Source organism: Hyperolius riggenbachi, chromosome 12, assembly GCF_040937935.1.
Source record: "Hyperolius riggenbachi isolate aHypRig1 chromosome 12, aHypRig1.pri, whole genome shotgun sequence".
NCBI classification, from domain to species: domain Eukaryota; kingdom Metazoa; phylum Chordata; class Amphibia; order Anura; family Hyperoliidae; genus Hyperolius; species Hyperolius riggenbachi.
This window is the reverse complement of record NC_090657.1, coordinates 103,725,765-103,748,784: the sequence shown is the minus strand read 5'-3', so window position 1 is coordinate 103,748,784 and position 23,020 is coordinate 103,725,765. Positions and strand designations below refer to the sequence as shown.

Below are 23,020 nucleotides of genomic sequence, written 5' to 3'. Positions count from 1 at the left end.
ATCTATTTGGCTGCAGTAGTGAGCTGAATTACACCAGAAACAAGCATGCAGCTAATCTTGTCAGTTCTGACAATAGTGTCAGAAAACCCCGGCCTGCTTGTTCAGGGTCTATGGTTGAAAGTATTAGAGGCAGTGGACCAGCAGGGCAGCCAGGAAACTGGTATTGCTTAAAAGGAAATAAATATGGCAGTCCCCATATTATTCTCACCTCGGGTTCCCTTTAAAGCTGCAGAGTCCTGAATTGTAAATTAAAGCCTGGTCACTAGGGTGGTGTAAGCCTATGGTCCTCAAGTGGTTAACCACTTAAGCTCTCAGTCGTTTTCACTTTATGCATCCGAGCAATGTTCACCTCCCATTCATTAGCCTATAACTTTATCACTACTTATCACAATGAACTGATCTATATCTTGTTTTTTCCGCCACCAATTAGGCTTTCTTTGGGGGGTACATTTTGCTAAGACCTACCTTACTGTAAATGCATTTTAACAGTAAGAATAAGAAAGAAAATGAAAAAATTCATTATTTGTCAGTTTTCGGCCATTATAGTTTTAAAATAATACATGCCTCCATAATTAAAACCCACGTATTGTATTTGCCCATTTGTCATGGTTATTTCACCGTTTAAATTATGCCCCTATCACAATGTATCGCGACAATATTTTATTTGGAAATAAAAGAGCATTTTTTCCGTTTTGCATCCATCACTATTTACAAGCTTATAAAAAAAAATAGAGAGAAATATTTCATCTTTACATAGATATTTAAAAAGTTTAGAACCCTAGGTAAATATTTATGTGTTTTTTTTATAGTAATGTTTTTTGTTTTTTTTTTTAATTAAACATTTTATGTGGGCATTTTTGGGAGGGTGGAATGTAAATAGTGTTTTATTTGGGGAAATATTTGTGTATTGTAATGCTTTTTTACTTTTACTTGTAGTTTTACTTTTTGGCCACAAGATGGCAATCTTGATTTTGTTTACATGACGTCACTCTAAGCGTACAATGTATGCTTAGAGGGACATAGCTTCAGAAAAAGCATAGCTTCCGAGAGAAGCTTTTTCAGCGGGGAGAGGAATCAGTGATCGGGCACCATAGCCCGATACATTGATTCCTGGTCTACCAAATCCACGGCCGGGAGAGCTCGTGCACGAGCGCGCCTGTCCTCCTTGACGTTTTTATACGTCAAGGAGGACAAAGTGGTTAAGGACACTACAGTAGTGCTAGGATCACACTGGTAACACACAGCAGGCTTGTAAGTGGCCCCATGGCTTAAGCATACTATTGCAATTTTATGTGACTAATACCTGGCTCTTCTACTGACCACTTATGCTATTGCTCCATTGTTATTGCCTGTTGAAGCGGGATCAAACCTGCGAAACGTGTTGCATATTTGGAGTTCATAAATAAAATATATTGACTGTCTTTACTACAGTCGTTGTGTGTCTACTTGGAGGAGGTGAGTCCACCACTACCTCCTCTATTTACCAAGAATTTGGTTTTTAAGCTCATTTAGCTTCCTTTTATCCTTTTGGTGCCTCTGTTCTCCTGCATAATTAAAGCCCTGCACATTCTGGCAAGCAGATGAAATGTGCATTTGCTGTGCCCCTTTCATTTGTCAATAGACATTTTTGCAGCCATTATATGTCAGGTAATTCCCGGTATGAGCACACACCTCTTTTTCTTTTAAATGCAAAATAATTCTCATGTGGTACAGAAGGTACAGAAAGAAAAAGCCGTTACATTTTGTATACCTCCTATGTTTTATAAATGGAGACAATTAACTGAGACATGTCTGGTGCTTCTAAGTAAGAGCAATGTTGCCGAGGGCAAAGGAAGAGAAACAGCAGAAATAGAAGCACTCACAAGACAGTATAAATACTTTAAATGTATTGTTAGAGGAACACAAGGTCATAATGTCAAGCAATGACCTACCAAGGTGAACCATGAAGACTTTTATGGCCATAGATAGTTCAGTAGGTGACTGCCCACTTTTTTATGGTGGGAACAAATATATCCAATACGGTTTCCTTCTACGTAAACAGTATTGAGTTATTGGTATGAGTAATTCTGTTAAGTGCAGATAAAAGTAGAACTATTGCCTTCAATCCACGTCTACGTGTATAAATTATTTTCATATGACAATAAATAAACAATATTCTTTTGACAAGAAGCAGTATTTCATTAGTAAAAAGCTTCCCAGGAGTCTCTGTCAGGGGTTTTTGCTTACGTAAAGATACATTTCAATGTCTGGCTCACAGGAACAGTGCGAGAGAACGATGTCATCTGTGCCATGTAAGCTATGCAGGCAGAGCCAGGGAATATATAGGGAATACTGGATATAGGCACATGTAAGGTACATATCACAACACCAAATGAAAGATGGTAGGTGCAGCCTCAGCAAACACACAAATATGGCATTGCCATTGTGAAAGAGTTCCAAAATAAAGTAATTAATGCAATTAATTTTTGGTATACACTGGTTTCAGCAGACTACCATTTGTTTTCACTGTTACATCACATATACAGTATATTATTATTGATTTATAAAGCGCGAACATACTCTGTGGCGCTGTTATATATATACATTTTTATTTATATCAGCACGGTGGCGTAGTGGTTAGCGCTCTCGCCTTGCAGCGCTGGGTCCCCGGTTTGAATCCCAGCCAAGTCAACATCTGCAAGGAGTTTGTATGTTATCTCCGTGTCTGTGTGGGTTTCCTCCAGGCACTCCGGTTTCCTCCCACATCCCAAAAACAGCTAAGTTAATTGGCTTCCCCCTAAAATTGGCCCTGGGCTGATACATGCACTACATGATACATACAGTACATAGATATATGACTAAGGTAGGGACTACATTGTGAGCCCCTCTGACTGACAGTGACAAGACAATATATTCTGTACAGCACTGCGTAATATGTCAGCGCTATATAAACACTTACGCACGCACACACACACACTTTTTTTTTTTCTTTCACACTCCATAGACCATCCAGTTTGACTTTGGGCCTGCCATTTGCTTAGTGTCTAATTTCCAATTAATGTTGCTATTGCAAAAAAAAAAAAAAAGTAAATAAATAAGTTAAAAATGAAAAACTTTGTTTACTTAGTGGTCATACATTTTTTAGTCACACAGTCCACCCAGTTATATGCAGAGTTCTGTCATTTGCTAAGTGTCTTAAATTATTGTAACCAATGTGAAAGAAAACCGTCAAAATATTCATTATCCATCCAATTATACAACAGGGTTTTTAGCTGGCTTAGTATCTTACTTTAAAGTTAACGTTACCTTAGTAATGAGATGTAAGATGTACATGCCTGATGGAATAGGCTCTCTCACGTTGCTATGGCGTGTGCATATGTTAAAACTCTGATACAATTATATATACGGTACATGTTCCAGTCGCTGTTGGTCAGCTGCTCCTAATCCAACAGCACTGTCAACATAAGTTATTTGGCACGGTTTGTTGCATTTGATGTTATTCTCAGTTTGAGCCCTACTGCTATTTCTTTACCACACTTCATTTTGGATCCGCTGTATTTAACTGTAAATTCCAAAAAATGCCTCTGTTTATTTTCCAGTAAAATTTGTTTAAAAAGTTACAGCTACTACTGAAATAATTACGTACAATTATTCCACTTATTGCTCAAATATTTTTAATCATATAGTCCGTACAGTTATATAGTGGTGTCATCACCTTAGTGTCTCATTTTCAGGTTATTGATACTGTTGGAAAGAAAACAAAATTAAGGAGTACCATTTTGTTTTCAGAACGGGAGATGACAGACCAGAGGGAGAAAACATGTAACTTGCAATTACAAGATGCTATCTCTCCGTACTTGCTGTGTCTCTGAGTGGCAAGTAGGCGGTAGATGATAAGGTACTTGACCCAATATGGTGTGAAAGCAAGGCAATGGGCAGGGTGATCAGGAGGATAAAGCATATCTGCAAGCTGGGAAATGGAGAACTAAGGATGCTCGTTCAGATTCTGATTGGAACTCAGAAATCAGATTTCTGCGGAAATACCACAACTCAGTAATTTTAGCCCAATCGCAGAACTCGGAAGCATTTCACCATTCAGAGAATGCAGAGTCAACTCGGAAGTATTTGGCCAATCAGAGAATGCAAAAAATGACCCAAAAAAGACTCCTCAGAAATCTGAATTGGAAAATGGAAATCAGAAATCTCCAAAATCGGTAATCAGCATTGGTGGAAATATCACCACCATCCCTATGGAGAAGTATGCTTTTGTATAAAGCATGGGTATCTGTACTATAACCTACATTTGGGGCAGGAACTTAATACATCTGGGTACCATGTGCATAATAACCATGCAGGTCCTTCATCTTCCCATTTTAACGTGGCGATACACTGACATGGCCAGCAGATAGACTTCTTTCCGATCATTATCTGATCTTAGAAAGTGGATCTATCTGCTTGATTGACTGCACACAGATGATTTATTAGTATAGGCCCAAAGACAAGAAGAACAAATGTAGAGCAGTTGCCCAGGGCAACCAATTAGAACCCTTGTTTCATTTTACCCCTGAAACCTGATTGCTCTTTTTTTGCACAAGTCTTGAGAAATCAGCCCCAGCGTCAAGCCTCGTGACTTGATCCCTCAGATGACGCTACAGTGCTAACACTGTGCAGGCTAGCAACGTTTTCTGTTGCTATGTAGGGAAAGGGGGGGGCAATGGAGCAGTGCAGAAGTGACGTCACGTTACAGGTGGAGTGAGTAGGGGGAACAATGCTCTCGGCTGGCGTTCAGATGTATCGATCTGCTGGGCTAAACATTGGCCAAGGCGTAGGGGGCATCAGAGGCCGCTGTACACACGCTAAATATTTGGCAGAGGTGGTCATTACTGACCGGCTCAGCTGAGTTTCACCTACAGTGTCGAGTGTGTAATAGGCTTTACTCTTTCAGCAATAAATCAGAGACTCCCTTTCCTTTATATTCAGCCTTAGTACGTCACCTTGGTTTGGTGCATTGTGTTCTATTAATGCCGAAGATGTGCACAAAAGGGAATGCTGACATGAATTATATCATGCTATAAAATGTGCTTACTTATGCAGTTATCACAGCTTCCATTTACAACTTGCCAATGGCATTTATGCAGACAAATGAGATGCTGCTTTGCAGAGAAAAGGGATCGCAATGATATTACAGTATCGTACGTCGCAGGTGAATCAACCCCATGTTAATAGAGAGCAAATTACAGGGTGGAAATAGTGGCAGTTTTGAATTGGATGATGCTGGGTTGCCGGCTGTGATCAAACAATGTGATATTCAATATGTTAGCATGTCATTGTTAATCCTTTCGCTGTTTATGTTGGGTTGCTGACTGTGATGGAACAATGTCATAGTTAATATGTTAGCATGCATTATTAACCCTTTCGCTGCCAAGATTTCACTCCCAATTTGCTCCTCTGGAGCTCAAACCGATTTTAATAGTTTTCCCAATTGGCAAAATGTGCATTTTAAACTGAAAGTTCATTGAATACCTCCTAAACTATATATTTCCTGAAAACAGAGAGCCTGTTGTATTTAAAGTACTCTATATGTATTTCAAAACAAGTCTATTGCTAAGATGCCACCTGTATAATTTGAGTTATACTGCCAATGCCTTATGTTGTTGTCAGTTATACATTTTCTTGCCTTCCGAAATAAAAAAGTTTGAAAGTAAATTGATCCTTAAAGTTTAAGAACTGTCCTGCCAGTGCTCGCTGTAGCCTAAGTTGCCCCCCCCCCCCCCAATCCATATTACACCAAAAGAGGAAAAGCAAGCACTCGTTCATTAGACGTAATTCAAAACTTAAGCCAGCGCACTTCAGAATAGCTCTGTGTCGCTCGGAGGATGCACAGGAGTGATGGGGACATAAGATGGGGAACACAGGGGACCCTGTTGACAAGGAGCAGTGCCAGGACACTCCTAAAAAGGTAACGTAGCCCATCAAAGGCTTTATGTAATAGATTTTGCCTCTGAGCCCCTGATGAGTACGTAGAACAAAACGCGTAGGGCGGAGCTACAGACATGGGCGGTCAACATCTGATGGATCTGTTTGACATTACATGCTTGTTTCAACGTGGAATATGTGAGTGCACTTGCTTTTCAATCTTAAAGTAACAGCCTTATGCCATGAGAGATTCCTCTAGTCATTAGGTGATGTATTCAAGTTGATGCAAAGGTACATACAAGATCTGATGTAACTGCCTAGCTATCCATGGGATTCAGGAGAGACTATTAAGGCAATTATGGCTGTCTTATAATCTTGACAGCAGAGTAAAAGGTGAGAGGCCAAGTGTGCATTTGGTGGAGGAGTTTTAGAGGAGGTGTGACAACTCCTGTCTGTGCATTAAGCGATATTGCTGTCTGTGATTTGGCAGTCAGGGCACAGGGTGAAAGTCTGTAATATTCATATGTGTGGTGGGAGATATACACCACAGAGTGAGGCACGTGATGTTTATGTGTAGTTATACAGTATCATGCTATGTGCTTTGTTTTTTATTTCTTTTTATATGATTTCATCGGAGATGGAAGTAAAGACAAAGAGCATCTTGGGAGCATTTGAAAGTGGGCACATGTGAGCGCAATATTACCATGCATGGAAGTGGTAAAATTGGCCAGTTTGTGATTAGCCAAAGCTTGCCAAATTTTACCACCTCAATGAAGCATGAGGGCCAACAGATTTTGAACACTATGGCCAATGATTGGCCAATTTTACCACTTCCATGTAGTAAGAGAGCTTACCTACGCAATACAATACCTACAAAATTACACAATAATAGTATTCAAAACCTGTTGGCCCTCATACTACATGGAAGTGGTGAAACTGGCCAATCCTTGACCCATCTAAATTGGATGTGTACGCACTCCAGACCTTCCACCAAGATTAACAGCATCATGATGCCTATTTCTTCTCACCCTATCATTAAAGTGTAACTGTCAGGTATAAAATAAAAAATCTAATCTTTATTTTTATTTGGTAAGCAAGAAATAAGGATGCTAACCAGGCAATCCAAAAGTTAAAATCACTATAACTTTTCTTGTTGATAAATGATCATTCCCCAGTTTACCTGACTCTTATTTGGTACACACAAAATTTGGTACACAAAAAGGAGGTTGCAGGGCATGCTGGGTTGTCCTTTTTTGCTTCTCTACTTCCCCCTCAGACTTAACTAATGCAGCCTGATTGGCTGAAGCCTCTTTCCCTCCTGTTTTCCCCTCCCACACCTCTGTTCCTCTCTGATTAGCCAATATTTCTCATGCTGAGACAATGCACTTTCTTATAGTGAAGGGCGGGCAAATCAGGCAGAGGAGAGTAAGGGAAGAAATTACATCAGGATTGGCTTTAGAATAGACACAGTTAAAATGAGAAATGCTAAAAAGGATTTTCTCTTTATTTTACTGTAGAAAAATCACTAAAATCTAAACGTGGACAGTGAAATACATATGTTATGTAAGTAGAGCAAGTATTTACTTATATATGTGTTTTTTTTCTGAGATAGTATGGCTGACAGCTCCTCTTTAACACCTTTTTGAGTCCTATCTTTAACCCACCCCATTTTGCTAACCCTCTCCAGATGCCCAAGTCTAAACTTCCCCGTCTCGATGCTCGACCCTAACTCTTTCCTGATGAATAAGCCTAATTTTCCCCTTTCAACCCCTTCTTGGTGCCTAACCACAATCTCCTGCCCTAAAGAGTAACCACCTTCTACCTGTATACATATTCCTAACCAACATTCTGTTGTCTTTACTGTGGTGCCCATGTCTTTGCAATAGACACTTTGGCTTTGCCCTAAGTAACCCCTAATGGCTGAGATGACAGTATGAGCCACTAGATCTCCTAGGACCTAGGCTGTAATGCAATAGTTGAGCCAGTTCCCATACAGGTTGACAGCAATTGGTGATGCATCCAACACTGCTCAGCACCACGTGGCTTGTATTTGCATATTGTGCACCTGATCAGTATTTTGTTGTCCATATACCATGTCCAGATTATACCTTTTACACAGCCTTTTGGACAGATAAAGATCTACAATAACCAAGGTAGAGACATTCAAGTTTCTTGGGTCCACAATCTCATACAACCTAAAATGGGACAAGAACACTGCCACTATTGTCAAGAAAGCGCACCATCAACGCCAGCTGAAAAAGTTTGGCCTACCTCAAAATTTAATGGTGCAGTTCTACACTGCAATCATCGAATCCACCATAACATCATCTATGACTGTATGATTTGGCTCCTGCTCAACATTAGAAAAGGTGAGGCTGCAGCGCATCATCCGAACAGCGGAAAGGATAATTGGCTGTAGCTTACCTTCCCTGCAGGATCTTTACGCTAGCAGGTGCAGAAAAAGAACAACCAAAATTGCCTCTGACCCCTCTCACCCAGCTCACTCCATCTTCCAGCTCTTGCCTTCAGGAGTAAGATTCCGGTCAATCGCTACCAAAACCTCTAGACCTGCTAGGACTTGAAAGTAATCAGCACGGAAATGTAAATGAACAATTCTCACATTGCTTACTGCCACTATACTTGCATACTGCCCTTGACTTGTAATATACACACTGTCTGTCCTTGTATTGTTTTTGTTTGTGTTTGTTAAGCAACTGCCAAGACAAATTCCTTGTAGGTGCAAACTTACTAGGCGAAAATAAAATTGATTCTGATTCTTTAATACACCCAAGAAAAAGCCTGTGTTTCACTATGATTTTAGCGGCTTGAAATCTTGTTGAGAAAGCTTGTTTTGAAAAAAAAAATTGCAAAATGAAATATATTTATTTTGTTTCTGTGCATGTGATAAGAGTGTCCTCTGCCCCAATCAGTCGGAGTGGCTAATTTGCTTGAATTGATGGCAGGCTGTAAAGACAATACCCTTTCCCTTGCCAGAAACAGAGAACTCACTGGTATTCCTGGTTGTATTTTAATACAATGTTCTGCTTTTTCATTAACTTAATGAAATGCGTCTTCGGGAAGACATGACAATAGGCTTGTTTTAGATATTTTGATTTGTTTTTCATGCGGGCAATGAAAGGAAGACATAAATGGTGTTATACAAATGAATAGGGATATGGATCAGCGTGTAAGGAATGAAGCAGCGGTAAATGAAGCTGGGCTATTTATATTGATTGTTTCATAAATCTGGGTGGAGGATAATGAAGGATGCCCGTAGTGGCTAATCAAACTGAAAATTACATGGGTGACAAATGGTGTGCTGCTAATAAATGGACACAGGCATGTTTGGCGTATTTCACATGAAGACTTGATATGCTGGCTACACACTTTAGTCTTTTTACTCAAAGGACACTTGAAGTGTGGGACGTATGAAGGCTGCCATTGCTATTCCATTTTAACATGCTTAGTTCTAACATCCTGGCAAGGTAGTGAAAGAGATTATCCTGGGCATGAAGATCTCTGCAGATGATGATTGTAGACAGAGGCGTAACTACAGGGGAGCAGCTCCTGCGATCGCAGGGGGACCCAGAGCTGTTAGGGGGTCCCCACTCCCTCCGGCACTCCAGGCTTCAGTCCTTATGCATCGGGCATGCTACTGACCTGATGAAGCGGCATTAAGACGTGAAACGCGTTGTCTAATGTGCCAAAATAAAAACATTTGTTTACAGTCTTACCTCATAGTCATCTCTAAGGTAGGCTGATACCCACTCTTTATCACACTAATCCTTATCCATTGGATTATACTCTGGCGCCTCCTACCGTGTCTCTCTGTTATTCTCCAATAAAGGGATGCATCCATCAGATCAGGTGTTTTTGTAGCTACATTTGCTATGGGTGTGAGGATTACGATGTTCACACTTGTTTTATAACTCTTGCAAGATGGGACCCCAGACTGTGCGGGTCACCAGGGGTAGGCAAGGGAAAGGGTGTGAACAATGGGGGGAGGGGCATCAAGGTTTTCCTGGGGGGAGTGGCCCATGATTTTTAGCTACGCCACTGATTGTAGACAAGAAATTAAGGTGTTTGTTGTTTAAGTGGAAAGCTATGATAAACCTGGACAAGGTACTAAAGTGTACAGACATACATTTAGGACGGGACTAGAGTCCTCCTTCAACTGCTGAATTAGCTCTTAAAGAGGAACTTTACCAAAAGATAATAGTGTGTGTGTGTGGGGGGGGGGGGGACAAGACGTTGCAAAGTGGGAAGTTAGAAAATAGAAGATAGATCAATAAACTCGGCGTGGCGCACACAAACACGCACACACGCACACAGACACTGTTTGCTTGGCATTTGGCAGCAGAAGTTATCTCCCACAATGCAGTAAGGTTCACAGACAGGAAACCGCCATGGCAATGACATCACACTGGTTCCCTTTAAATGTACTTAAATATTTCTCAGCCAAATAGCTGAATCTGTCTTTTACATTAGAGTGCATACACACATCCAATTTTGATTGCCAGATTTTACCACTTCCATGTAGTGTGACGACCAAAAGTTTTTGGATACTATGAACAGATTATGTAAGGTAAGGTCTCCTATTGCTTAGAAGTGGTAAAACTGTATGTGTATTTGCACCCTTAGGCTAGGTTCACACTTGACTAATAATGCTCTGATTCCGCAGGTGCAGGTGCATGTAAATATGTAAACGGATCCTATGTTAAAGGACAGCTGAAGAGAGAGGGATATGGAGGCTGCCATATTGGTTTCCTTTGAAAGGAGTACTGTAACCTTAAAAAAGATAAAAATGAGGTCAACGTACCTGGGGCTTCTACCGCAACCCCCACCCTGCAGACGCCCTGTGCCTGCGCCAGTATTCTATGATCCTTCGGTCCCCATCATGGCTCCTTTCCAGTTTTTGCAACTTTAACGTCACTAACAACTGCGCCTGCGTGGCCCTGGCAGCACGCTTCCTCGCTCCTACAGACGTCACCGGGAGCTCCCTGCGCAGATGATGATGATGCTCCCGGCGACATCAGCGGGGGGGACTGGAGGATGTGAGAAGCCCCAGGTAAGTTGAACTCATTTTTTTAAGGTTACAGTACTCCTTTAAGCAATACCAGTTACCTGGCTATCCTGATGATCTTTCTAGCCATAGACCCTGAACAAGCATGCAGCAGATCAGATGTTTCTGACATTATTGCCAGATCTGACGATTAGCTGTATGCGGTTTCTGGTGTTATTCAGACACTACTGCAGCCAAATAGACCAGCAGGGTTGCCATGCACCTAGTATTGCTTAAAAGGAAATACATATGGCAGCCACCACCTTCTTCTCACTACAGTTGTCCTAGCATAGGATGCATTCACACTTTCCACTTAAAAACACAGCGGAACACTGCTGTGTCTTCCCCATACAATGCTTCCATGTGACATGAAAAAACATACCTTTATTTAAAAGATCCATATTATCTCATTATGTTTACGGTGACAAGTGCGCATAAGTTGCTGATCAGTTGCCTGCTATCAGGAATATTGACCTTGATTGCAAGGCACGTTTCCGGAATGAAATCATTTCTTCATTTTTTCTGTGGAAGTGATCTTCACAGTGATATTATCATTTTAATTTAACATAGTAGATCCATTGCCAAGTCCCCAGAATTCATCCAGGGAGTTGCTGTGTGCTTGAAATGTATCAGAATCTAATGTTGGCAGCACAGTGGCTGGTGAAGTTTGTGGCTTGTTACTTTGCATTGTTAGCTGAAAATGGCAGTGTGAAGGCAATTTATGGCTGAACAACATCTAGCAGAAGGAAATTAGTCCCTAATGCTAGGTACACATGATACAATTTTCTGGCAGATTTACCTGCCAGATCGATTTTTTCCAACATGTCCGATCTGAATCTCGATCAATTTTCCGATCGATTTCCATAAAGTGAATAGAAATTGATCGGAAAATGGATCAAAATTCACATCAGGCATGTTGGAAAAAATCGATCTGGCATGAAAATCTGCCAACAATGTGTATTGTGTGTACCTAGCATAAGGCAATTTCTGCTCCAGATCACCTTTGTGACATGACACTAAATGGTTTTACAGGCATACATTTGAAAAAGCCGCTTGTTGAAAAGGGCGCAATATAGCGGTAATAGAATATCGGTAGCATTATCGATATTCTACTACATTGATATTTTAACCACTTCACCACTGAGGGGTTTTACCCCTTGAAGACCAGAGCAATTTTCACCTTTCAGCGCTCCTTCCATTCATTCGTCTATAACTTTATTATTACTTATCGCAATTAAATGAACTATATCTTGTTTTTTTCGCCACCAATTAGGCTTTCTTTAGGTGGGACATTATGCCAAGAATTATTTTATTTTAAATGTGTTTTAATGGGAAAATAGGAAAAATGTGGGGAAAAAATTATTATTTTTCAGTTTTCGGCCATTATAGTTTTTAAATAATGCATGCTACTGTAATTAAAACCCATGAAATGTATTTGCCCATTTATCCCGGTTATAAGACCGTTTAAATTATGTCCCTATCACAATGTTTGGCGCCAATATTTTATTTGGAAATAAAGGTGCATTTTTTTTAGAGTTTTGCATCCATCCCTAATTACAAGCCCGTAGTTTATAAAGTAACAGTGTTATACCCTCTTGACATAAATATTTAAAAAGTTCAGTCCCTAAGGTAACTATGTTTTTTTTTTTTACTACAAAAACAATAAAATTGGTTAGTGTGGGAGGTAATGAGTTAATTTATTGTGTAAAACTAATGTATTTGTATATGTAAAATTCTTTAGGGTGTAGTTTTACTATTTGGCCACAAGATGGCCACAGTGAGTTTGTGTTCATGCTACCTGTAAGCGTCCGGAAGGACGCTTACAGCCAGGAAGCACTATGATGCTGGGAAGATCACAATGATCGCGCTGTTTCTCATAGAAGCAGCAGGTCATTGCGGGGCTTAGATCAACGAACGGGAATGGATTTTCCCGTTCATTGATCTCCGGGCGAGCGGGCGGCGGCGTGCACGAGCGGCGGGAGCGTGGACAGCGGCGGTAGCATGGGAGGTACGGTTTTATAAGGGTGGAAAAAGGGACGGAGAAATCCGTACCGCAGGGGTTTTTAAGTGGTTAAAATATCAGTAATATTTACCGATATTTTACTATGACCTGACCTCTCTCTACTCTAACCCTTAACCCTCCTTGATGGTGCCTAACCCTTACTTCCCGTCCCTACAAATAGTGGCTACAATTGTAGTCGTATAGTACTATTAACTTAACCTCTCCCTACTCTTCCCCTTAACCCCCCCCCCCCCCGGTGGTGCTTAACCGGGGGGGGGTCTGCATCTACAAATAGCAGCTACAATTGTAGCCATATAGAGTACTATTAACTTAACCTTTCCCTACTCTAACCCTTGATGGTGCCTAACCCTTAACTCCCCTTAACCTCCCTGGCGGTAAGCCCGAGCTGAGCTCGGGCTATGCCGCGCAGGGGGAGATCTCAGCCCCTGGTGGGGCGATTTTCATGCTATAAATTGATGTGCGCGCAGCCAGCACTTTGCTAGCCGCGCGCACAGCTTGATCGCCGCCGCTCTGCGGCAATCGGCCGCACGCAGCGGCGAAAGAGGCCCCCCCCCCGCCAGAGCCCTGCGCTGCCCGGACCAATGAGTTCCGGGCAGCGCTATGGGCTGGATCAGAGGTGTCTGACGTCAGGACGTCGGCTGACGTCCATGACGTCATCCCGATCGTCGCCATGGCGACAGGAGAAGCCAAACAGGGGAACGCGTTATATACGCGTCCCCCTGTTTGCTATAGATGCCGGCGACGATCGCACTAGAGGGACACATGCGTCCTCTAGTGGTGTTTCATGTAGCTACCACTCTGGTAGCTTTACATGAAACAAAAAATAAAAAATAAAAAATAAAAGTTTTTTTGCCAATTTGGCAAAAAAAATTAACCGCCAGGGAGGTTAATCTCTGTATCTACAAATAGCAGCTACAATTGTAGCCATATAGAGTACTATTAACTTAACCACTCCCTGCTCTTACCCTTAACCCCCTTGGTGATGCCTAACTCTTAACTTTCCTTGGTGGTGCCTAACCTTTAACCCCACACCTGGTGGTGCCTAACCCTTAATCTCCACATCTACAAATAGTAGCTACAATTGTAGCCATATAGGGTACTATTAACTTAACCGCTCCCTACTGTTATCCTTAACCCCCTTGGTGGTGCCTAAGCCTTAACTCCCCCTTGGTGGTGCCTAACCCTTAATCTCTGTATCTACAAATAGCGGCTACAATTGTAGCCATATAGAGTACTATTAACTTAACCTCTCTCTACTCTAACCCTTAACCCCCCTTGATGGTGCCTAACCTTTAACTCTCCCTTGGTGGTGTCATACCCTAAATCCACCCCTGGTGGTGCCTAACCCTTAATCTCTGCAGCTACAAATAGCAGCTACACATAGAAAATATCAGCTACAAATAGCGGCAACACATTAAAATAGCGGTTACAAATTGTAGCCGCTATTATAGCGGGCACCAATTGAATACTTTCAGCGCCAAGATTTCTGTATAACCTCTATAATCTATAGTGAAGATAGCCGCGCCCCACTTGCGGTCTTTTCAAATGATCCTTTTTACAAGGTCTGCTCGGTTAGTGAGTATATAGGTAGATTGGTTAAGCCAAGGGTGCTTATTTAGAACATAGATTGGGAAGGGTCCTAGGAATGAAATATAAAAAGTAATCAGAAAATGACACCATGGTGGACTACTAATTTCCTGAATAGGGTTAGGCAGACCATACAAACATAGATTTTCCCATTTTGTTTCCTTGCAGATTCAATCACTGTGATCGAACCTGCTGGGAATCGATGCCACAAAAATGCCTGATCAATTTCCGGCCTAAAATTGATCAGACGTTTTGATTGGACCAGATGTAAAAGTTTAGCCAATCCGACGTGTGCAGGAGCGGCAGTTAATCTCAGACCTAAAGCGTTGCACTGCATCGAACAGTACTATGTTGCAGTTTCGATTGACTACTCAATAATTACCTGCTGAAATCTATTTTTTATTGTATGGGGGAATTGATCCTTTTCTGAATCAATGTCAAACAGAGTGGAATTGATCATTTGGGATCATTGGGGTAAAATCTACATACAGTACATTCTGTATTCCAGTTCTTTATTGCCAGTTAATTCTATCTAAGGGCCCTCCCACACCGAGTCCTTTGTGTTGCTCCCCAATGGACAATATGCAATGATTTTCCTATGGGGCATTTTACATTGTGTGGTACGGAGGGTTCCAAGAAAGTAACACAAAGCATGTGGTTCATTAACTAATGTAATATGTGCGTTTACCATGGCAGTGAGATATACTTTCATTGTACTGTATGGTCACACTGCAGCAGTAACAGGCAGTGCAACTTTTCGGCTAAGTTGCATTGCGATCTTAACCCGGGCCGGATTTGTACTCTTTACCGCCCAAGGCCACTATCACTAGCTGCCCCCCTCCAGTATAGGTAGCGAGATGACCCCTCCCTCCTTCCCTCCAGTATAGGTAGCCAGATGACCCCTCCCCCTACCCTCTAGTATAGGTAGCCTGTTGACCCCCCCCACCCAGTATAGGTAGCCAGATGACCACTCCCTCCCTTCCCTCCAGTGTAGGTAGCCTGTTGACCCCCCCCCCCAGTATAGGTAGCCAGATGACCCCTCCCCCTTTCCCTCTAGTTTGGTTAGCCAGATGACTCCCTTAAGCCCTCCTTTTCCCATCCCCCTTTCAGTATAGGTAGCCAGCTTGCCTTTACACCGCAGCAGCCATTAGTATCACTCATTGCTTGTCTCGAGTGCATACGTTTCCTCTTCCTTTCCGTCTCCAATGCTGCCCAAGTCCGTAGCCACCAGCCCCAATGCAAACGAGCACAGAGAGCAAGGTGGCTGCTGCACAGGCGGCTAGCAGCAGAGTACTGCGGTCAGGCACTCGCCAGATCTCCCTGCATTGCAGCATTTGCAAATGCTGCACCAGTTTAGCCTGATGCTTTGGTGCCCTTGCTCCTGTGGTGCCCTAGGCCATGGCCATCGGCCTTGCCCTAAATCCGGCCCTGATCTTAACACAACAGACTGTGTGGAAGAACTTGCACCGGTATTTCCTCAGGAGCAACTCCTGAGGGATCTGGGCATGCCAGACAAAGAATAACCCTGCAGCTTTCATAATCAGTCATGCAATTAATCTCCCCACTTTATTTACTTACTAAAGAGATGGTGTCTCTATCAAAGTGAAATCTTTGAGAGAGGGAGATGTTCAGTAAAAATCATGTGATAAGGCTCCAGGGCTTATTTTCTTAAGGTACCCATACATCTAGCGATGATGGGCGGATTCGACCAAGAGACAAATCTCTCTCTAATCAAATCTGTCTGCTGCCCATACACCACAGGCCGATTCCCGATCAATTTCATGCTGAAATCAATCCTGAATCTGCCTTGTGACACCGCATCCACCGCCCTTCACGGCCCAAGGATGCTGCCCCCCTCCGCTAATGTTTATTGTGCCCCCAGTGCACTCTGTACAATACCTGTCCGGGGATGCCGCTTGCTCCAAGCTCCACTCACCGTTCGTTCATACACATACCCCATGTGGTTAGTAACGTTACTAAGCAAAAAGGTACTTAGTAAAAAGCAATCTTAGTAAAGTAAAAAAAACTACTTAGGGGCTGGTGAACACTAAGAGTGCTTCTGAGCGCTTGGCTACTGAAACCCTATGAGGGTGTTCACACAGCAGCATTGCGATTTTTCTAAAAAAAAAAAAGGAGGGAGGTGCTTCGGGAGGGGAGTGACTCGCCTTTCCATCATCAGGCGCATGTAGGCACGTGCCTACAGTGCCTTATGGTAAATCCGGCCCTGGGTAGAACCCCACACAATTTAATCACAATGTTTTAAAGAGATTCAGCTAAACCAAGCTTTTCTGAAGGCTCTTCATGTCTGTGTATACATTAATTTCTTAATTTCCCCAGTGCCCACACTGCACATATTCCACGACGCCAACCAAGCCCCATGCTTAATTAAAGTATGCCATCAAAAGCTAGGGGGGGAAGAAAATAGGCCTCTTCCTGGTTGTGGGACCCTTAGCAACTGGTTTAATTGTTACAGTTATTGCTATGTTCTCAGCAACATTGCAGCGTATGTTAGGGATATCTGCCAAGGCAAAATCACAAGGTCTTTCTCCCAGAAGCATTGTAGAAGAGCAATGTAAAATATAGATGCCAGTCAGGAAGCATAGGAGCATGAATTGGGTTCATCTTCTTAAAAATGGAAGATGCTACCCCCATTACTATGAGTAAAACTGTATGGCGTCCTCAATCATGAAAATGTCTCAAAAGCGGGCAGATTCCTTTTATGTTTGCAGACCTCATTAGGGGTTCTTTTTTGGGCAGCTTGATTTCTTGTAGCTGTGTCTTTTTAACGAGTTTTAGGCAGTACAGCTTAGGTCCACTTTAAGGGGAAGGTTCTGTAATATGAGAGGACCGCTTAAAGATACAGACAAACATCAGATGACAGCGGCCTGGCCTGACCTGACACAACCCACCCATCTGATCGGTTTAATTTTTGCCCTGGTCCCTAGTTCCTTGTCCTCTGAGCAGGTTCTTCACCAGATAAAGTGCCCAGAGGGTGGTGGCACTGACTGGGCCTGCATGTCCCACCAGTGCACCACCCTTGAATGTCTGTGGGCAGCTTTCTAATTAAGCAACTGTTTGTTTTTATAAATCCTTAATGGCATAACAAGCATGTTAATGAACAGACGGAATCAGAAAGCAAGTCTCTGTAATGTGTTTGGTGAAGCTGATGTCAGGCGCAGACTTTACCGTATCTGGAAAGACACATTCACAGATGACAAGACATACACAACAGGATTACAGCAAAAGACTTAATTAGAGATTTATGTAAGAGTCTGTTAGCAATTTCGTCAAACCTCTCAGTATCGCAGCTGACTTGGGATGGATAGAGTCAGCTCCTGGGTAAAGTAGGTCGGGAGGCTGCCCAGGAGAGACTTTCTTGGAGATTGTAAATATTAAGTACAGATTCGCTTGATGGGAGGTAAGGAAGGGGGGAGGTGGGCAGTCTAGGAATATTGCAGAACAGGAATATGAATGGGATCATGCGTGCATGCAAGCTTGAAGGTTGATGAGAGATTATATGTATGTTGGCGCTAATAATTCATAAACGGGGTTTGTTGAAAATGGCTTGCTAATCCTTGCTCTTTTGATTTTGGGTTCCACATTTCAGTCTCTGCTTTTATACTGGTTTATGGCAATAATGTTTGATTTAATGTATAACAGAAAGCAACATACTGCTGGATACTCAGCCAATGTTAACTGCATGAGGTTAAACTGGAACAGGTTAAGTTATACAGTACATAACCGGTAGATAGATTATCGCCCAATTCTGCTCCCTTTATCAGAATTGGATAATGATGGATAAGAGTATAATCCTCTTCAGATCTCGGCACACACCCATTGCCAGTTGATTTCAATGAAAAATTTGATTGGCTAGGAGAGAATTTTTTTTTCTTGTATAGTAAAGTGGGGATATACAGAGAGAAGTCTAAATCCGATCAATCTGAGGGAATGTCTGGAGCGGCTTGTTGTTGATAAATCATTTTTACTAAGTTACTAGGTAGCTGGTGGCACGTGCCATGCTGTGCAGGGCAGGAGTGTGTATGCCATCTCTCTGGATGTCGCTTTCACCGCATGCTTCATCCAATCAGCACCACGCCCAATCGTAGCGGGCTGGGGGTGTGTGGGGCAGATGGACGCAGCCGCCAATCAGAGCAGGGTGGGGCAGGAGGGGGCGTGCCCGGGTCAGAAGTACATACAGACACACAACAGCTGGCTTGAAAATGATTATTATAGATAAACTATTGTCTGAAGATTGGATCTCTAATGCTGGGCATACACGGTTAGTTTTTTATTATCAATCAAGCCGCTGATGGCTCGATTGATAATATCCGACGTGTCCGATGACCCGCTGGATCGATTCCGTGCTCGATACCGTCGGGCAGGACAAAAGAAAAAATGAAGCGCAGATAAGGAAGTGCCCGCAGGGACGAGCGGGAATCGATCCGGCGCCTGCGGGGACGAGCGTGGACGCGCCGGGATCAACCTAGCGGCTCAATTCCGGCGCAGAAAATGAGCCGTGTATGCCCAGCATTAGTCTGTAAGCCTGAGGCAGGGTTCTCGTAGGCTCACACCAATTATCATTATCGCAACAATTTCAGAATTAGTGTCTTCTGGTAAAGCGCAGTACACAGTAACTCATTGCCAGTCTTTTGTAACATGGGAGTAACATTTTACAGTAGCGTACAGCTCAACTCGTGTTATTGTGATGAAACCTGATGCATTCAGAGCCAATGCAATTATGTGAATGGGCCCACTGTGGGCGAAGCAGGGCTTATTGGTGCCCGCCGCGTAGCGCCAAAGCTTGGCGTGGCTATAGCAGTAATGCTATAGTCCGTGCCTCGGCGATTGCCGGACCCCGAATTACTTCTTCTTCCGAGTTGCTACGACTCTGAGGGAGAATAGTATTTAACACATCCCCACCCCAGCAGCAGGGTGAGCCATCATTTGGTTCACCTTGCGCCAAAAAGCCATCTACACCAAACTGCCATGTACGTCATTGTGGGACCATTGCTGCGCGATTGCATCTTATGTTCTAATGCACCGGAACATAGTGTGAACTCACCCTTACCCTTCTGTGTCATGCTTTATGTGATTGTGTCTCCAGAGGACCCATACTAATTTATTGCAGATGGCCCTTACTAAGCAATGTGCTATATGTTGCTGCTTTATAAATCAATACATAATATTAACCTTAGCTCAAAAGATGAGGTAACTTTAGATCATCATTTTCTTCTCTGAAACAATCAACATTTCAAACAAAATTGAAAGGACTTTTTGATTCTGTGCAAGTAAATACCTTTAGGTTTTTTACCAATCCAGTCCTATTGTGCTCATTCATTTTAATCTATCTTTAGTTTTTTGGGGCATTTGTGGGACATATATGTCTGCATGTCTGAATAGCAGTCACTAGTATAAATATCTGCCTTCTTCGTAATGTTTTCTTAGCCAACTTTATGGCCAATGATTGTGATCGGACCAATGGCGTTGCAGAGGTCTAAACCGCAACGGGGCACGTGTGCCAGAAGGGCCCCTTAGGGCCCTCCCTCAACTGCAGTATTCGCTCTTTATTGGTCCCGTGCTTGTAATGATCACGTCTATAAATGCTTTGAATGAGAATAATCATTAATAAGCTGTTCCCCAATCCCTTCTTGCACCTCTGACACTGTGTTGTGTATAGAGTACTTGGGGGGGCCCCATGGTAAACTCGTACTGGGGCCCATAGCTATTTAGCTACGCCACTGGATAGGAGGATATGTCTTGAAGAATCCCTAAATTGTTCAGATCGTATTGTAAGAAGACACAGGGGGAATGCATTATCAATTGTTTCCTAAAAAAACGGGTCGATCGGCACACATACAAATGGCAACTGGTTTTACTATAGGGAATAGTTTGGATCCGTTAATGCTGTGGATTGATTAAATATATTTTCTTTTGATCTGAACAAGAAAATCGATGGTTCAATAAAAAAATTCACTGTTGATGGACACCTTTAGGAAGCCCCCCACATATGGCATGCAAAATAATTAACGTGAAAAAACAACCAACGCCTCACACATAAAGTTTCTGACTCTAAAATTCACTAACTGTTGAATCCAACACAACCCTGTCAGTCGATTTCAATACAAACAAAGCAGTCTTTAATTTCGAATGCATTTTTTTGGGGGTGGGGGGGTATGTCATTGCAATGTCATTACACTCTTACTGGATAGCTTTTCATATTTACTAATATTGTACATGTGCTACTACTCATCCTGAAAGGAAGTAGACTAAACACAATTTGTAATGTACTGCAGAATCCTATAATGGCTTTTATAGGGAACCTTTAAGTGAGATGAATATGGAGGATGCTATATTGTTACCACATTAGAAGTGGAATTTGCCTGGCTGTGCTGCTGACATGTTGGGTTTGGTCTCATCTGAGAGACACACCTGCAGCAAGCATGCAGCTACTTGCGTCAGAACATCTCATCTGCATGCTCGTTATTGGACTGGGATTTAAGCCTTGTACACGCATGAGGTATGTTGCCCGCCAGTGTTCGGGACCCAATCCCCCATGCGGCGCTGCGGGGAGGGGGTCGGGGGCTGCTGTACACTTGGCAGAGACGGTCGTAATCGGATACCTCGGGGGAGTTTTTATCTAGGGTGTGTGTACGGGGCTTACAAATACATCAGCATAACAGTTAGTCAAGTAGCTTTTTTAATTAAAAAAAAAATAAAAAAATTCAGCAATTGCACCTTTAATACATTCTTTACTTTGAGTTCCTTTTAAACTCGACTTTTAATTCATATGTCAGACAGATAATAGTTTAACATTATAAAAATCTCACTGCAGAATATTTTTGACATGCACACGCCCCATACTTCTTTTTGTGCTAGGGAACAATAAGCTTAGCTATAGGCAAAACATTGCCAGCTTAGCTATAGGCGTTCTACCCAGTGGAGCTCTGTTGAGGGAAAAGTGGGTCCTACACAGACATTATAACAATCTAGACACATCAGACTTAGGATCACGTAGAAGTAGATAGAGAACCTTGTAGTGGTAAGGTGGTGGACTATGGAAAGGTGAAGAACAGTACAATTGTTGGATACGACATTCCTGTATAGTCACATAGCTTGTCTGCCACAAATATGAGCACTGATAAAGTTGTGGAATGTATATGGGATGGGAATGGGCATTGGGTTTGTCTGATGAGACTAAATATACATTTTTTTTTTCTGGGTACCTTGGTCTGTGGGAGTCCGCACCCTCCGCTGCTGCTGGTCACAGGGAGACGCTGCTCAGAATTCTGCGGATCGATTTCTGTTATTTCCGTCATGTTGTCCAATGAGATCAGCAAAGAACTCGATGTCAAAACAGATGTAGAATGTGCTACTACTATCTACACACTTAGCTGATACTATGCACAGAATACCAGGCTAAGCGATACTTTCTCACTCAATCGAAGTGACTGTCGCCTGCTGTGATGTTCAGAGTATTGCTGTTGTTCCCCTCAATTGCTGGTGGCGTTGATTCCGTCACTGGGTCTTTTGTCACGAGAGCAATAGCAAAGTGTCTTGGTAATGTCCTGTTCAGTCGTGGAACACTTTCTTCCTTGTAGGTGGCACTCCTCTAGGGTCCTGTGGCCCAAGTACACCTGCTGAGATCCCAGGCGTTCTCCTTATCCACCAGCAGTCCTGTCTACTGTGGCAGGTCCCTGTCCTACACTCTGTACTGCAGCACCTGACCTGATGGACAGCAGGACTCTCCGCTAGTCAGCTCTCACTACTGCAGCGTCTCTTCGGCTCTCACTAATGCCAGCACTCTAGCTGTGTGCGCCAGGTTGACTGTCGTCTGGAATAGCTGCAGTCTCTGTCTTCTAATCCCCACAACTGTGTTCTGTTGTACTCTTTATTCTTCCTCCACTGCAATCTCTCCCTCCCTTCTCCGCTCTACCCCCTCACTGCTGCAGACTATATCTCCCTCTCTCTCTCTGTACTCAATGCTGCAGTCTGTCTATCCCATTCTCTGTCACCGTTGCAGATCCATCTCTCTTCCACTATCTCTCCCCTTCTAATAAAGTGATGAAATTCCCTTTCCTGCACACTATAGCAATTTCCTTCAATGACTGTCACTCTGTGTTTGTCACTCCTTGTCATTCAGCCACTCTGTGTCCCTGATCTCCCCTTTGTCCCTCTCTCATTCCCTCTCTCTTGCAGTTTCTGTGTTATCTCTCTAATCCTGTCTGCTCCAATATTTCTATCTCTCCCAGCCTCATTGTCTGTCCCCAGAGCCCCCCACCCAATATTGCTCCTAGCACTTGGCCTCACCCATAACATTCTTTCTTTTGCCTTTCTTATGCTAATTTATCACCGCACCCTTCATTCTGATTGGCTCCAAATTAAAGGCAGGGTTTAGTGCCAGTGCAATATGTCAGTATGAATATTTTCATGAGTCAAGTTTCCTTTGGCACAGT

At 42.7% G+C, this 23,020-nt stretch overlaps 1 protein-coding gene across 1 annotated transcript in view; it reads right to left on the bottom strand.

Moving 5' to 3' along the window:
* The window catches only part of STAC2 (SH3 and cysteine rich domain 2), a 159,241-nt gene extending 136,427 nt beyond the window's left edge, over positions 1–22,814 (bottom strand). Inside the window, exon 1 of the mRNA XM_068263345.1 lies at positions 21,791–22,814. Coding sequence (XP_068119446.1) covers positions 21,791–21,883 — 93 coding nt within the window. The 5' untranslated portion in view covers positions 21,884–22,814. The remainder of the gene's footprint in view (positions 1–21,790) is intronic.
* Positions 22,815–23,020: the final 206 nt, after the last annotated feature.